The sequence below is a fragment of the Loxodonta africana genome, chromosome 9, assembly GCF_030014295.1.
Source record: "Loxodonta africana isolate mLoxAfr1 chromosome 9, mLoxAfr1.hap2, whole genome shotgun sequence".
Lineage (NCBI taxonomy): Eukaryota > Metazoa > Chordata > Mammalia > Proboscidea > Elephantidae > Loxodonta > Loxodonta africana.
In genome coordinates this window covers 82,616,927-82,631,487 of record NC_087350.1, presented here as the reverse complement: position 1 = coordinate 82,631,487, position 14,561 = coordinate 82,616,927, and the positions used below count along the sequence as shown (strand labels likewise).

At 53.1% G+C, this 14,561-nt stretch overlaps 1 protein-coding gene and 1 long non-coding RNA gene across 5 annotated transcripts in view; one reads left to right on the top strand and one right to left on the bottom strand.

The window, feature by feature from the left end:
• Positions 1–333: 333 nt before the first annotated feature.
• Positions 334–12,633, bottom strand: ATOSB (atos homolog B). 4 transcript variants are annotated; one of them, XM_064291772.1, is made up of 9 exons: positions 12,544–12,633; positions 4,409–4,552; positions 3,195–4,163; positions 2,984–3,042; positions 2,686–2,791; positions 2,398–2,556; positions 2,110–2,178; positions 1,849–2,024; positions 334–1,746 (listed from the first exon to the last, which is right to left on the bottom strand). In XM_064291772.1, the coding sequence occupies exons 3-9, from the start codon at positions 4,086–4,088 to the stop codon at positions 1,593–1,595; spliced, it is 1,617 nt and encodes a 538-aa protein (XP_064147842.1). In that variant the 5' UTR covers positions 4,089–4,163; positions 4,409–4,552; positions 12,544–12,633; the 3' UTR covers positions 334–1,592. The 4 variants fall into 4 exon arrangements, with proteins under 4 accessions (XP_064147842.1, XP_064147841.1, XP_064147840.1 ...); XM_064291771.1 differs by lacking the exon at positions 12,544–12,633 and adding an exon at positions 12,092–12,218; XM_064291770.1 differs by lacking the exon at positions 12,544–12,633 and adding an exon at positions 7,067–7,257.
• Positions 12,163–14,561, top strand: part of LOC135232464 (uncharacterized) — a 19,299-nt gene continuing 16,900 nt past the window's right edge. The window contains exon 1 of the long non-coding RNA XR_010323069.1: positions 12,163–14,537. This is a non-coding gene — a long non-coding RNA (uncharacterized LOC135232464). The remainder of the gene's footprint in view (positions 14,538–14,561) is intronic.

The window sequence follows — 14,561 nt, the reverse complement described above, 5'->3', positions numbered from 1 at the left end:
CTCCTTTCCAAGGCACCACAGCCCCTTCCACATCTTCCCCATCAGCGTCTGTCAGGTTGGTCTTCTTGCGTGCAGTCTAGCACAGGGCCCCAGTGTTTAGCCTTGCCTAGAGCATGTCACTTTGCATACATTGCTGATGCTATGGACGTCCTTGGAAAGCATGTCGCTCTGCACACATCCCTGATGCTCTGGTACATGCTTGAAGAGGCCTGCCTAGTCGCCCTCATTTTACATACGAGGGAACTAAAGCTCAGCTGGGCTAAAGTCTTTAAGAGAATTAGTGGGAGAATCCAGATCCACATTCAAAGAGTTCAGTTTCTCTGGCTGACACAAACATCCCTCTCCCACCATCCTAACTCATTACCTGAAAAGAGCAAGACTAGGCCCCCAGAACCAGCAAGGCCGAGCCCAAGATCTCATGCTACGTTTCTGAGAGAAAGGGCAGAGTCCCAGCTCCAGTTAGGCCCTTTATCCGTCTTCCCCACTGTCTTCTCAACAGAAAAACTAGGACTTAGTTCAAGTTTCCAAACAAAAATTTATTAATTTTTTTACTAAAAAAAAGTACCAGGTACAATTTTTTCCTGTTATTTTTCAAGTTTCAGCAAATGCTTGTTCCCCTCAGCCCAGCCCCAGGAGTCAGTGCTGAGGCCGGGTCAGAGTCTGGTGTAGGGAATGGGGTGGTTGGGAACCATATGACTGAATTTGAGGGGTGCCCCTCACCCCAGCTGAGGTAGGTGGGTCAGAGTCTGGTCAGGTGAGAGGAGGCATCCCCATCCTTAGCCTTGACTCTGCCCCCTGGACACCTTCCTCAGTTAGGACCCCAAAGGAAGGAGACCCAGGCAGGAGGAGAGGGACAGCTGGAGTGTGGAGCCCTAGGTGAGGGGTGATTAACCCCTGTATGTGCACACATGCATGCACACTCTCTCTCTCTCACACACACACACACACACTACACGTATACACAAGTTTACTCACACATGTAAGTTGGCTTTCAGAGATGGGTTTGAGGGTAAAAAAAATGAAGTGAACAGGGGAAACTGAGGTTTTGGCTAGTAACTCAGTCCCTCTGGGATAACCCCTCTGCCCTGGGCTGAGAGAGCGCAGTTCTCCCCCTGTCCCCACATCAGCCTCTTCAACTCCTGAGGTTGGAGAAATATATGGGAGTGGGAAAGGAGGAGGAGCAATGCCAATTAGCAGGTCTGGGAGGTCACCAAGGCAATCCAATTTGAATAAATTATAAATTAAAAATAAATAAAGTAATAAGTGGCCCCTGCCCAGGACAGGGAGGCAATGCTGGCATGATTTGCCTGGGAACTTGGGACAATCTCAGGGTAGCTCTGGTTTCTCCCCACTACCTAAGCTGGCCTGGGAAATCCAAGAGAGGGGACAGGCACGAGGAGTACCCAGAGTAGGGCAGGGTGTGGTAGGGATCAGAAGCTTTAAATGCCCAAATAATCAATTCGGGCATGAGCATGGCAAGAGCTTTAATTCAAGCCTGAAGGGTCTCTTGCCACCGGTCCACGTGTCTGCTCTGTCCAGGATGGAATAGGATGGGCAGGTCCTTGGCCTACATGGGTCCAGAGCACTGGCAATCAGGGCAAAGGTGAATAACGTGGATTGTGAGGGGCCTCAGTCATGGCCTGCAGTTCATAGGGGAGCCCTGTGTCCAGCTCTAGGCTCCGGCGGGAAAAAAGCAGACGGATGTCTCCATGCAGGCTTAAGCGACCTGAGCGGGAGCTCCGGAACCTGGAGGAGGACAGTGTGATCAAGGTAAGAATTCAGACAGTAGAGAAGCAAGGAGAGACTCCATTCTGGACTTCCTGAGTTATCCCTGGGCTCTGCCCTTACCTGAGGTGCAGCAAGTAGCAGAGGAGGCGGCGGGTGGGGCTAGCATTTCCCTCCTCACCCACAGGCACCAAAAAGAGGCGATGTCGCAGGAAGGTCACATGGGCAGCAGGCATGTCAGAGAAGTCAAAAGTCACGAGGAACATCTTCACTACAGTCTGGTTGGGGTTAAATAAGGTCTGGAGACAGGACACGCAAAGGTTGGTAGGGCCTAGGGGCTTTTCCTTTCTCCCCCCACCCCCCACTCCCTCAGAGCAAACTCACCACTTGGATGGTGCCCACCTTAGGCACGCTGTAACCCTTCCTCCCCAGGGGGTTCAGGTCCACGACGCCCTGGGAAGGCCATGGAGCCATCAGAAAATGTGGGGACTGGGAGCCCTGAATGTTCACCCTCTTCACAATCTCTCACCCTGGGACCTATTCCTTGTTCCACACTAGAAAGCTCCCCACCTGGTCCTGACTCCTCTAGATAAGGAACACCTAAGGAATGCTTCCTACCCTCAGCCCCTCATTCTGCTGACAAACTGACTTTGAGTTGAGGTCATGTCATACCAGGAAGGGGGCCGGGGCATTTTGCTCAGAAACGTCAAAGAAGGTGACAGTGACAGGCAGCGTGACATGCTGGGGGCAGTAGGACCCACTAGCTCCAATCTCTGCCGTGAAGCCCTCAATGTAGCCAGATGGTGCAAAGCGTCCTCGAAGCAGTGATTCCTGGGGTTGGGTAGGGGGAAGAAACATATTATGAGAGGGATCTCAGTTCTTTTCCTTACTCATCCAAGCCATACTCCACCCTCCCACCCTCCCCAGGATCCCCCAATCACAGAGCCCAAGGGGAGATACCTCAAAGTTGCCCAGGAGGGTACGGCTGACAGTGGGGGTAGGAACGGGGGAGGCACTGGGGGGGCTCAGCAGGCCTGGCCCCTTCCGGAGGCTTCGAAGGGAGCTCCTGGTAGGGGAGGGGACACACAGTGGGTTGGCTTGAGATATTTTGGGATGCCTGCTCATGTCCTTGGGCCCCACCCATTGCTACTACTTAAGGCTTCTACGCTGGGGTCCCCTACCCCAGGGTTAGAAATAGGATTACAGGCTTCTGCCCCCATTCTCAGTGATAGGGCAGAGGGAGAAACTGGTCACTTACAGCTTCAGGCGACGGGCACCTTTCAGCCTCCGCCCCATAGAACTGCAGTCTGTTGGTTCCTACAGAGAAGAAAACGAGGATGCATGGAGGCTAGTTGTGTTGCAGGGCAGGGGCTCATTACAAGCTTTCATAGGAACATCTACCCAGGCCTCCACCTTTACCCCCTCAGATACCCACTTGAGAGTAGACCCCACAACGCCACCTGGCTTACCAGCACAGGCCCTTTGGGCCTGGACAGCAGGTGGCTCCAGAAGGGTGTGGCTTTGGCATCAGAACTGTTGGCAGCAGAAGGGTGGCCCAGGGAGCCCCGGCGCCTCCGAGGGGCTGGCCCCTCATCCTCAGAGTTGACATCCGGGTTTTCTCCAGCAGGAAGCAGCCTTCGCTTGGTGGGGCAGGGGCCTGGAGGTCCAGGGCCAGGGGGTGTGTGCTCGGGACTGTGCCCATTGGCAGTGCCAGGGGAATCCCTAGGCCAGGGGCTGCTCCCATTGCCCACCCCAGCCACTGGACTCTTACCCCCTATTTGTGCAAGACTGTGCAAATCAGTGTCAAGTGTGTGCAGGTGGCCCGGAGGGGCTGGCCCTGGGGACTCCCCTAGGCACCCCTGTCCCCCTGGATCTGGGGAAGCCCAGTCTCTGGTGTGCAAAGTATTGCAGGAAGCATTTGATGGGGGCCAGGGAGGGCTCTGGGCCCCTGAAGTCCAAGGTGAGGTGGAGCTACCTCCCTGTTCCACAACACAGAGGCCTCGATGGGAGAAATGCTGGCTGGCCACACCTAGTCCCAGCCCCAGTCCCTCAGGGCCCAATAGCCCCACAGTAGATGGTTCTTCAGGAGGTAGTCCCTCTCTGGCTCCCAGCCCAGGGCCTCTCTTCAGCTCCCGGGGACCCTCAGTGGGTGGGGCTGGCCGCTTCAGGGCCCTATGAGGCTCAGAGACACCAGCAGGAGGGGAAAAGATGGATACCTGGTAGACCCCGGGGGATGTCGCCCCCCCTGCTGGGCTGTAGCCCATGAGCAGGCCACCCTGGAGGGCCCCCTGCCTGGCTGGAGGCTGCGAAGGGCCAGCCTCTGGCTCTGAGGATGGAGACGGCTCCGCCTGCACGTGGCGCATGAAGCCCCCCTTGGGTCAGGGGGGCCCCCCCACACAGCCTTTATGCTGGAGCTGAGCTGGGGGGCCTGGGGACATCTGTGCAAGAAAAGAGGAGGAAAGGTGGTCAGGGGAATCAGTGAATCTTCTCCCTCCCAACTGAGTTCCAGGCCCACCCCTGGCCTGAAGAGATGATCTTGAGGGGCTTCTGGGAGCGGAGGTATCTGCATCCCCAAATGGATTAATGGAATACAGAGGCCACTCCCAAAACTCCTGACAGGGTGACATCTTTAGCTCAGGTTTCCTACTAGACCTGCTCACCCCTTCCTTTTCTTGGCACTCACCCCGATAAAGAAGCCTCAAGCCTAGCTGTGTGTTCCCTCTTCCTGACTGATGCCTTGCTCCCCTAGCGTGCAGTATGGTCCATGCCTGCTGCACTGGCAAGGTGACTGCCACCATTCCGTGCAGCTCCTGGGCTCAGTGGGGCCCTGGGGAGAGAAGAAAAGACATAAGCCAGGATCCCTGGGGGCTCTTGTCAGGCCCCTCTCCAATTGTGGGCTAATAGAGTACACCCTGGGACATCCTCCTCCCAGCTATGCTCCTCAGAAACAGATGTAGTAGGCTTGGGATCCAGGGCCAAGATGGCACAGCTGGGCTACCTGTGGAGTAACTCAGAGGCAAGACTTGGCTCAAAGTAATAGGGATATGAGAAGGAAGTTAAAGCAGGATGACCACTTGTCAGGGCGACCATTATGAGGACTCCTTCCCTGGGTGGGAGAGGGTATGAGATACTCCAAGATCCAGGAGACCATGCCCAGCTGAAAGGTGGCCAAGGCAAAAATTCAGTTCTCCTACTCAAGGCCACTGAGTTGCACAACTCCTCCCCATCTGTCTGTCTCCAAAAGGACAAGTGCCACCCCAGAGCCCTAGGGCAGAGGTCTCAGAGACATTCAAACCCCATGAGAACTCCTCAGAGGTACAAACCTCAGGTCAGCTCAAAGCTGGCCCTTCAGCTTTGAACTCACAATTGTCCACAGCAGTCTGTCCCTTTAATAGGAGGCAATAACTCCAACCAAAAACACGTTTGGGGGAGGAGGCACTGCGAGAAGCCACTTTCCAGGGCCTGCCCCACCCCCAGGCTCTGCAAACTAGAGATAAGGCAGCTGGAAGCACCTTTCCATGCCCCTCCCCCAGTGCTCACACACCCAACACCCAAACCACTGCTTTTTGCCAGGGCACAAGATGGGCTTAACTAACTAGTTCACCCTCGGAAGCCAATACTGGGTGAAGGTAATGTCAAGTTGAAGGTCATCTTCCTCCACTGGTAGAAATACTGCCCCCAAGGGTTAGGCTTCTTCTTTGGGCAGCAGCCTGAGCTACTTGCCATCCACAATGCCCTTTCCCTTTCAAGGAATGCCCCCCTAGTATGCCTACCCAAGACCCTACCCTCCCGCCTGGATTAGGCCAAATGCCATCCCTCCAGAAAGCCTGCTATGGTCAACCCCAGCTCATGGACATCTCTCCCTCCTCTGAGACCTCAGTGTCACTAATTCCTGTAACCCAGTGACAGTTCTGCTTATTCATATGGATTAGGCATCTCCTAGTCTGGCCATAGGGTTTCTGAGGATAGGTCTGTGCCCCATTTCACCACTAAACTCCAAGCACAGGGCTCAAAACAGTGGAATGCAAGCCCCAGGGATCTGGGCAGTAGTTCTGACAGTGCAGAGAGACTCCCCAGATGAGAGAAGCAGAGGGTTGAATTGCACAGGGAGAATCAGCAACAACAGAGGTGGAGGAAGACAGGCAGAAAGGGGAGATTTGCACCCAGGGACTGAAAAGCTCTTCTATGCCAAGTTCCCATCATTATACCCACACTATCCAATTTCACTAAGTTCTCATTAGAAGTGGGATCCCCTAAGAAAATTCTGAGTTCAGATTCCCTGCGGTGGGTAGAGTGACTGGAAAGGGCAGAACAGCAATGGCAACATTGTCACAAAGTACAACGTGCAGTCACCTCAACCCCTCCTTTTTTCTACCCAAGCCATTCACATTCAGGAAGGGCCTTTTCCTCAACACCCTCATCTCCAGGTCATCCCAGTTGGCCTCGCGAGGCCTTGCTGTGGGGAAGCCAGGTGATGACATGATGCTCTCCTTGACCCCTGCATGCCTGGCACCTGCTCATTACCCCAGAGCCCTCTCAGTTCCCACCCCTTCAAGGAGAAGCTCTAAGATTCATTCCCCCACCACCCAACCAGTCTGGCTTTAGACCATGGCTTCAAGCTGACTCATGGGGCAGGACTGCGCGGGGGGGGGGGGGGGGGGGGGGCGGCGTAGGCGGAACCTTACCCTCTGCGCAGGGGTGGGCAGCAGCTGTGCCAGGCTGTGTCTGGCAAGGACTACACCTCCCAACATGCCAAGGGAGCAAGGCCAGAAAAAACAACAAGTCCCAGAATACCATGGGGTTTGTACCCTCAGACACCTGCTAGGCCTGGGAGGTGGGGTGGGTGGGTGTTGGTATAGGTAATAGCTTCCAGGCTCATTATCCCCTTCCTTTCAGTATTAAAGATACCCATTTGTACCTTGATCAAGGAAGGTGACAGGAAGAATTCCTATGCATGTACTTTCCACCCTCATCCTGTTCAGAGAACTGCTTCCAGCTGCTCTACATTTTGCCCCGCACACACACATTCACACAAGCTAGGGGGGCTCCTCCCACAGAGAACCACCGTCAGTAGGAGGGTTGACCTCTGCTCTCTCACCAAACCCTCAGCCCCTGGCCTAGAGCCCCCACCCTCAGCAGAAAGGGAAGAGACCTCAGCAACTCCTCCAGACTGATCCTGGCTGACTCACTCCGGCTCCTGGATTCCTGGCTCTGGACGATCCCCCACCCGCTACTCAGCCTCCCAGGTTCTTTCTCGCCTCTGCCCTCCCCACAGCCTAGGACAGGCCCCATTCCCTACCGGGGTTTCGGAGATTTGCTCTTTACCCTAGCACACACTCACCCCGCTCCTAAATTGGCTCCGCCGCGGCGGCCGCTGCTCCGGGCCCTTCAGTCCTGTCCCGGTCCCTCCCTCGGATCCCCGGTTCTCCCCGCCACGGACCCCCAACCCAGACAAAGGGTGGCTCAGGCTGAGCCCTGCTCTGCCAGGCTTTTCTCTGCTCAGCTTCGTGTGCAACACTAGCGGGCCCCGGCGCCCGCAGCCCCCCAGCCGCTGCCGCGCCCCTCCCCGCGACGGCCCCTCCCCGGGGCCGGCCCGGCTGTGCGCCGCCGACTCCGCTGCCCCTCTGACTCACAGGCCATTTCCTACCAGCTGATGGGGCCGCCCGCCCCGCCCAGCGCCCCACCACCCTCGCCGCGTCAGCCACGCCCCTCCCTCAGGCCTCGCCTCCAGGGAAGCGGCCACGCTCGTTGGCCCATAGGAGGCCAGCCCCCCGGCGACCTCAAGGTGAGGAACGCCCCCTCCAAGACAGGCACGCTCATTGGTCCAGGAGGGGGCAGGTCTACTCGGGGTCACCCGCCCATCTCCTTAACCCCTCATCTGCTGTAAACCAACGCAACTCAGCCCTGCTACTTCTCATCCCGCCCTTCCTCTTCTAAAAAAAAAATTCTAGGGCTGATTAATAGGAAACTTCAGGGCTTTCAAAGATACAGTCGACGCCCTCAAAGTAAGCTGTCCTTTCTACACCAGACCCCAAATACTCCCCACTCCCATTCATCTTTTCCCACCTTTCAAACCACAGCTCCAAAGCCCAGAAAACTGTTGGAGCCTAGGAGGCTTCTTTCATGGCAGAACAGATGAAAAAAGTCTGATCTATCTTTTTACATGCTGAGAAATGGCACTCTATTTCTCTTACTCCATGTTGATGTTCTTTTACCTTTGTTAAAGGGGCCCCAAGGACTTCTGAGATAGGGATACATTTTAATTCAGGAGCCCAGACATCATTCTCTGTATCTCTGAACTCGCACTCTGACACCAGGCTGCTGCATCCCTTCTGCCGGCACTCTTTCTACTCATAGGCCCCTGCTCAATGAAGCAGGGTGCCCAGGGGAAAAAAGGATAAGAGGGCTTCTCCCCAGAGTGGGGGAAATGTGCCCAACTCTTGTGAGGAAGCTCACCCCATGACTCACAGCTCCCTCAAAACTCCCCGCCTTCCCCCTGAGTTACTGGGCCCCTGGCCCAGCCCAGACCCAGCCAAATTAAGCTGCAGCAGAACCAGCATCCCTAACCTTTGTCCTTCTGTTTTTTTAAATGACCAGTTTGAAAATCTTTGCAAGGATTAGGCATTCAAAGACACTCTTTAGAGGGGCTGCTCTAGGGGCATACTAAGAAAATAGACAGCCCTTCTACCTTGCCCTCTCCATCTGTTGGCAAGTCAGTTAGTTTGGAAGTTAGGAGGCTTTTCCTCCCAGATTTCCACAGACACAGGAGGCAAACACCACAGCCAAAAGAAGGAAGACTCAAGCTGAGGCCTTGGAGAATTGGTGTCAGCCAGGGCAGGCTCCCTGGCTGTCCCTTAAGGGAGGAGTCTATTCTTTTACAGCTCAGAGGCCACAGAAGGCCCAAAGTCCTTGTTTCTGCCTTGCTTGTGCTGTGGGACCTATGGGTCCTGAAGGTTGTCACTAGACAGGAAGAGGCTGTCCTCCCCTTACTTCCTCCTTGTGCCCTAGACCTATGGGGACAAGCAAGAAGCAGTTCTTCTAGGCTTCCTTCTCCTCATCTCTCAGACCAGGGGAAAAAACTGGAAAAAATCCCCAGTTGCCTTGGACAGACTTTCTTGCTGGTTCCCCAATGCTAAGAAACAGGATTAAGAAAATTTTCAACACCCTGAACAAAAGTGCAGGGTACTAATGCAAGAGCTTACTTGACTTAGTAAAACCTTACTGGGAAGACAGGTAGAGATACAGAACACTGTAGGAAAGAAATAATCCCATAGTAAAACAACCCTTTTCTATTTTACTGCTATTAGCATAGTAACAGTAAGAGCTTGGCTGCTAACCAAAGTGTCTGCAGTATGAATCCACTAGCGTCTCCTTGGAAACCCTATGAGGCAGTTCTACTCTTTCCTATAGGGTTGCTATGAGTTGGAATCAACTCGAAGGCAACGGATTTGGTTTGGTTTAGCACAGGCCCAGGCCTTAGTTATCTACAAAGGTCAGGGGGCAGTGGTTCAGAAGGAAGAATCAAAGATGTTCCAGGCCTCAGTATGCCCTGGGAAATCAACATGATACAATCCAGAGGCATTACCTGGACCCCCCTTAGCTCTTTAATCACACACACATACACACATACCCTACTAAAATGGGAGCACCATGAGAGCAGCAACTCTGTTTTATACATGCCAGTATTCCCAGAGTCAGTATCAGTTCCTGGCACACAATAGGTGTTCAGTAAACATTGGTCGAAAGAAACAATGAGCCCTGGGCTAAGTGAATAGGCAATTGGGAGACCTGGGTCCTAATATTTTGTTATGGATTGAATTATGTACCCCATAAATATGGATTGTAAATCCTAACCTCTATGCCTGTGGTTATAATTCCATTTGGGAATGGGCTGTCTTTGTTATGTTAATGAGACAGGATTAGTCTAGGGTATATTTAGAGTCAATCTCTTTTGAGATATAAAAGAGATTAAACAAGTGAGCAAAGCAGAGATGGGGAAAAGGAGATGCCAAGCCACGTGAAGATCCCCCAGAAGCAAAAGCTCAAAGAGACAAGGACCTTCCTCCAGAGCCAACAAAGAGAGAAAGCCATTCCCTAGAGCCGGCACCCTGAATTTTGAATTCTAGCCTCCTAAACTGTGAGAAAATAAATTTCTGCTTGTTAAACCCACCCACCTGTAGTATTTGTTATAGCAGCACTAGATAACTAATATGCTCTTGCTCTTCCCCTGTGAGACCTTAGGGAAATCAACCTCTCTGGCCCAAAATTTCCAAATCTATAAGGGGTTTGTATAAAAGATGACCACAAAGGGTCTCCACAACCCTGGCCCTATACAGCTATAATTCTAATGGCCGTAATTCACTTGCATTCATTTTCAGAGAATGACCCCAAGTGTCTAAATTCCTGCAGCTTACACAGAGCACAAAGACTGTGTAACTCTGGCTTCAACAGGCCAAACTGATGCCCTTTCTCTCCATGCCCCACGTACCCCCCCAGCCCTAAGGAAGCTGTACAGAGCTAGCCTAGGCCCGCCTTCTCTGAGAGACAGTCTGGGAAGCAGTGTTGCCATAGCAATCAGCTCCTCCTCAAAAGCCTTCAGCCAGCCCTCTTTTACCCCACCCTACCCCACTGCTTTGTTTGGCCTCAACACTCCCTACTCCCAGCCAGTCTCTTAGCTACTGGGTGGTTGTGTGAAGAGGCTGGCTTGAGGACCCTTTCATCAACATTGTCACACTCATTCAGCCACTGTGTGGAAGGCAGGTCTTTCCCATCCTCTCCCAGCCAGCTCAGGGGCAAAAAGAACCCTGGGATTATATCAAGTCCCCTCAGGGAACCAAAGGAGCCCCCAAAAGATCTAGGCCCTAGTCTCAGATCTGACAGTCAGCTTTCAAGCCACTCCCTCTTCCTCCCTTAGTTGAGGCTGGAACCTCACATCCCTCCTGGGTTCACCCTACAATAGTGACCCACCTCTCAAAACAGATCAAAGACCCCCAATACTCCCCACCACTTCCCCCTTCTCACAGAAACCCAGGAATTTTGAGGGCCCTTGGGTTCCTCAAGGAGCCCTGGTGGTGCAGTGGTTAAAGTGCTTGGCTGGTAAATGAAAGATCTTTGGTTTGAACCCGCTAGCCGGTCCGCGGGAGAAAGATGTGGTAGTCTGCTTCTGTAAGGAATTACACCCTTGGAAACACTATGGAACAGTTCTACCCTGTCCTATAGGGTTGCTATGAGTCAATGGAAATAGGTTTCTTTTTTTCGGGGCGGGGGGGTAGAGTTTTTCTCTCACCCAGGGGAGAGGCAAAGGTGGGGCAAATCAGTTTGTGGCAAGGGGCAACAATGTGGCTACCAGTCACTTGGAGGTCTATTAGAAGAGACCTTGGCGGTAGCAGTGCTGGTGGAGCCTGGGTCTTGCAGCTTGATACTAGGGTCTCTGGCCACTGAGTACAAAGTCCTCAGCAGGGCACAGTTCCTAGGCCGGCAAAGACCAGACCAGGCCCCAGGGCAAGGAAGGAAGTGGGAAATGAGCACACCCAGAGCATAAGGGTAGAGCAAAGGGGTGGGGTGGGGTGAGGGGTGGAACAGGGACCAAGGCAGGCTTCTGGGAGGAACAGGAACTAAGACGGGGGGTTACAGGAACCAAGTGGGGGAAGGGTCCCCAGGGACACCAGTTGGGAAAGAGACCCCAGGCTCAGCTGGACAGAACCAGCACAGACTAAGGAGACTGCTATCAGACAAGTCCTGGTGTAAGAGTTCAGGCTAGAAGTGGAGTTGGAGCTGTTTGAAGAGCCAGGAGCACTACAGACTAGCTTCTTCACCTCACTAATTCCATCACCCTCACTTCTAGAACACAAGACACAAACGTCTTCCTGGAGTTCCATCCATGTTCCCGGACTATTTCTCAAAGCACAAGCGGTTCTCCCCTTCAACTGGAGCCTAGAACCCTTTCTCCTCACACAGTGCCCACAGCACCATCCGCTCACAGAGACTGTCTTCCTCCACACACCCCCTCATTCTCTCTCACACTCTGGAGGACCACCAGCTTTTCTCCAATACCCAGCTTCTCTTCCCTCCAAAGTGCCTCCAGATCCCCTCCCCTTCAAGTATTTGCCTCTAACTCTACACATCAGACAGCGACCCTGCCCCCTCACATTGTACCTCCCACTCCACAAGCACTCCCACCCCTCCCCCACAGGGCCCCTGGAGATTGCACCTCCTTGTCCACACACTGAGCCCCCAGCTCCCTGTCTTTCCCCGTTCCAGCAGTCTCCAGATCCTCTCTTCCCCTAACAGTACCCCTCGCTTCCTCATGTCCACCCAAGCGCTCCCGTATCCTTGTGTCTTCTTCCACGCGCACCCAGCCCCACACCTGTAGTTCCGTGGGTCCCGTGGCAGCTGGGGAAGTAGTGGATTGGGGCAGTTACTAAGCTGCCGTGGCTGCAGCCTTGGCCTGCAAACCTCTCCCCTCCAGCCCTAGCCCCGCCCCGCCCCGCCGGGGCCCACCCTCTCCCATGTCCCACCTCCCATCTTCCCCGGGCTAGCCCCCTTTCCCCTTTTCTTTAATACCTCGGGTTCCTCCCCAGTAACTCAGACCCGCCCCTCAATGGCTCCGCCTCCTCCTCATCTTTGCTTTTCCCCAGGATCCTCCGCTTGCCCCGACCCCACCCTTGTTCCCCGCCCCTTTTTGGTCTCCCCGCCTTTCCCCTGGACCCGCCCCCTCAGATTCCAGCCTGGCAGAAGCGGTGCCCTGCCCCCTTCCACTACAAGCCCCCTCCCATCTGAGAGCCTCTCCTCCCCCATCCCTTCCTCCGCTTGCCTCACCCGGGTGCTCGAGCTCCAGCCCGGATCCGCTGGCTCTGATTGGCAGCGGCGGCCCCAGTGGATGGCAGAGGAGACAAAGTGAGGGCTGCAGGTAGCTTGAGGTCCCACCCGGCCACGTGCGGCTTCTGTGATGACAGGTCTAGAGGGGCGGAGCCTCGGCCTACTAGGTGCCGGCCACGGCCTACGGGATCCGGGCGGAGGCGGGGAGCAGGAGCCCCGCCACAGCGCGAGCCTGAGGGCTCTGAGACCGGGTCGGGGCTTCCCCCGAGGCTTTCGCGCTGATGTGAGGTGCCTGTGGAACTTGAAGCTCTTGGTGGGAGTGTCTGGGCGTATTTGCCCTTATGGAGGAGGTCTGTGGGGTTTGCAAGGTAGTGCAAAAAATCTCAGGGGTCTGTGAAGTTGGGGGGACCTGGGCGGTGGGGTCTCAGGTTTGTGAGGTTGAGCGATTTCTGCTGCCTACGTTGTGCGAGCGGGTCTAGGTTCTGTGAAATGGGTAGTGGGAGCCAGAGCTGTACCTGCTGAGATGGATCAGCGAGGAAGTCTGTGCATTTTAATTTTTTTAAAGTGTTAATACGGGTTTAAGAGAGCTTTCAATCGCCGGAGAAAAGCAGGACTTTTACATAGGTTTCGAATGAGCTATGTGACAGTTACATATGTTCTGTAATTTAATTAGCGCTTGAGTCCTCTCCTCCCCCAGACCCTCCTGGGTCCCGAGGTACAGCAATAGAGGTCGCTACCTCCCAACTACCCGCAGATGGCAGCACAGGACCCTTGTATAACTGAGTGAGCCTAGGTTTAGGGCCAATTCCGGGCCTCCCGGAGGAGTGGGTGGGATGGGCGGACCTGATCAAGGATGGCTGTAAACTGTAAATAAACAAGGTCTCTAAAAGTCTCAAGTTCTTTAGATCTCTGTGACTTTCTGTTAACACTTAGGCTGGTTTACTGAACACCAATGGTGTGCTAGGCACAAAAATGAAGGGAAAAAAAAGCACTTTCTCTGCCCTTAAGGCAGAAGCTTATTGTTTAGTCATACAAATATCTATATAATCCTATAGAGAGTAAGAATGAGAGGCCTTTGTGTAGTGGAAAAAGCACAGGACTTGAAGTCATCTGGGTTGGTCTCCGAACTTTGGCATTTTCTAGCTGTATGAATTTAGGTAAATTACTTGACTTTTTTCTAAATAAACTTTTTATTTTAGAACGGTTTTAGATTTACAGCATAATTGGGAATATAGTACATAGTATTCCCATATACCCCACACCCAGTATTATTAACATCTGACACTGTTGTTGTTAGGTGCCATGCGGTGGGTTGTGACTCATAGCAACCCTATGAGCAACAGAAGGAAACACTCTTGGGTCCTGTGTCATCCTCACAATCTTTGTTATGTTTGAACTGACTGTTGCAGCTACTGTGTCAATCCATCTCGGCGAGGGTTTTCCTCTTTATCACTGACCCTCTTCCTTATCAAGCATGATGTCCTTCTGCAGGGACTAGTCCCTCCTGATAGCATGTCCAAAGTACCTGAAATGAAGTCTCACCATCCTCGATTCCAAGCAGCACTCTGGCTGTATTTCTTCCAAGACAGACTTGTTCGTTCTTCTGGCAGTTGATGGTATTTCAATGTTCTTTGCTAACACCATAATTCAAAAGCATCCATTCTTCTTTGGTCTTCCTTTATTCATTGTCCAGCTTTTGCATGCATATGAGGTGATTGAAAATATCATGGCTTGATTAGGTGCACATTAGTCCTCAAAGGGACATATTTGCTTTTTAACACTTTAGACTGACAGACACATGGTGGCATCTTACATTAGTATGGTTCATTTGTTACAGTTAATAACTAATGTTGATATTTTATCATTAACTAAAGTCCATACTTTATTCAGATTTCCTAGTTTTTAACTGATGTCATTTTTCTGTTTCAGAATCCCATCCAGGATACTATGTTACCCTTAGTCATCTTATCTCACCTTAAGCTCCTCTTCGCTGGGTCAGTTTCTCAGACTTGCTTTTG

Bases quoted from the DNA above. Each gene is read 5' to 3' on its own strand.
- ATOSB (XM_064291772.1), bottom strand. From the start codon at position 4,088: ATGCGCCACGTGCAGGCGGAGCCGTCTCCATCCTCAGAGCCAGAGGCT. The intron at 2,792-2,983 runs GTAAGTGACCAG...CTCCCCTACCAG, and splicing joins GGTGCCCGTCGCCTGAAGCT to GAGCTCCCTTCGAAGCCTCC. The intron at 2,179-2,397 runs GTATGACATGAC...TGGCCTTCCCAG, and splicing joins ATGCCCCGGCCCCCTTCCTG to GGCGTCGTGGACCTGAACCC.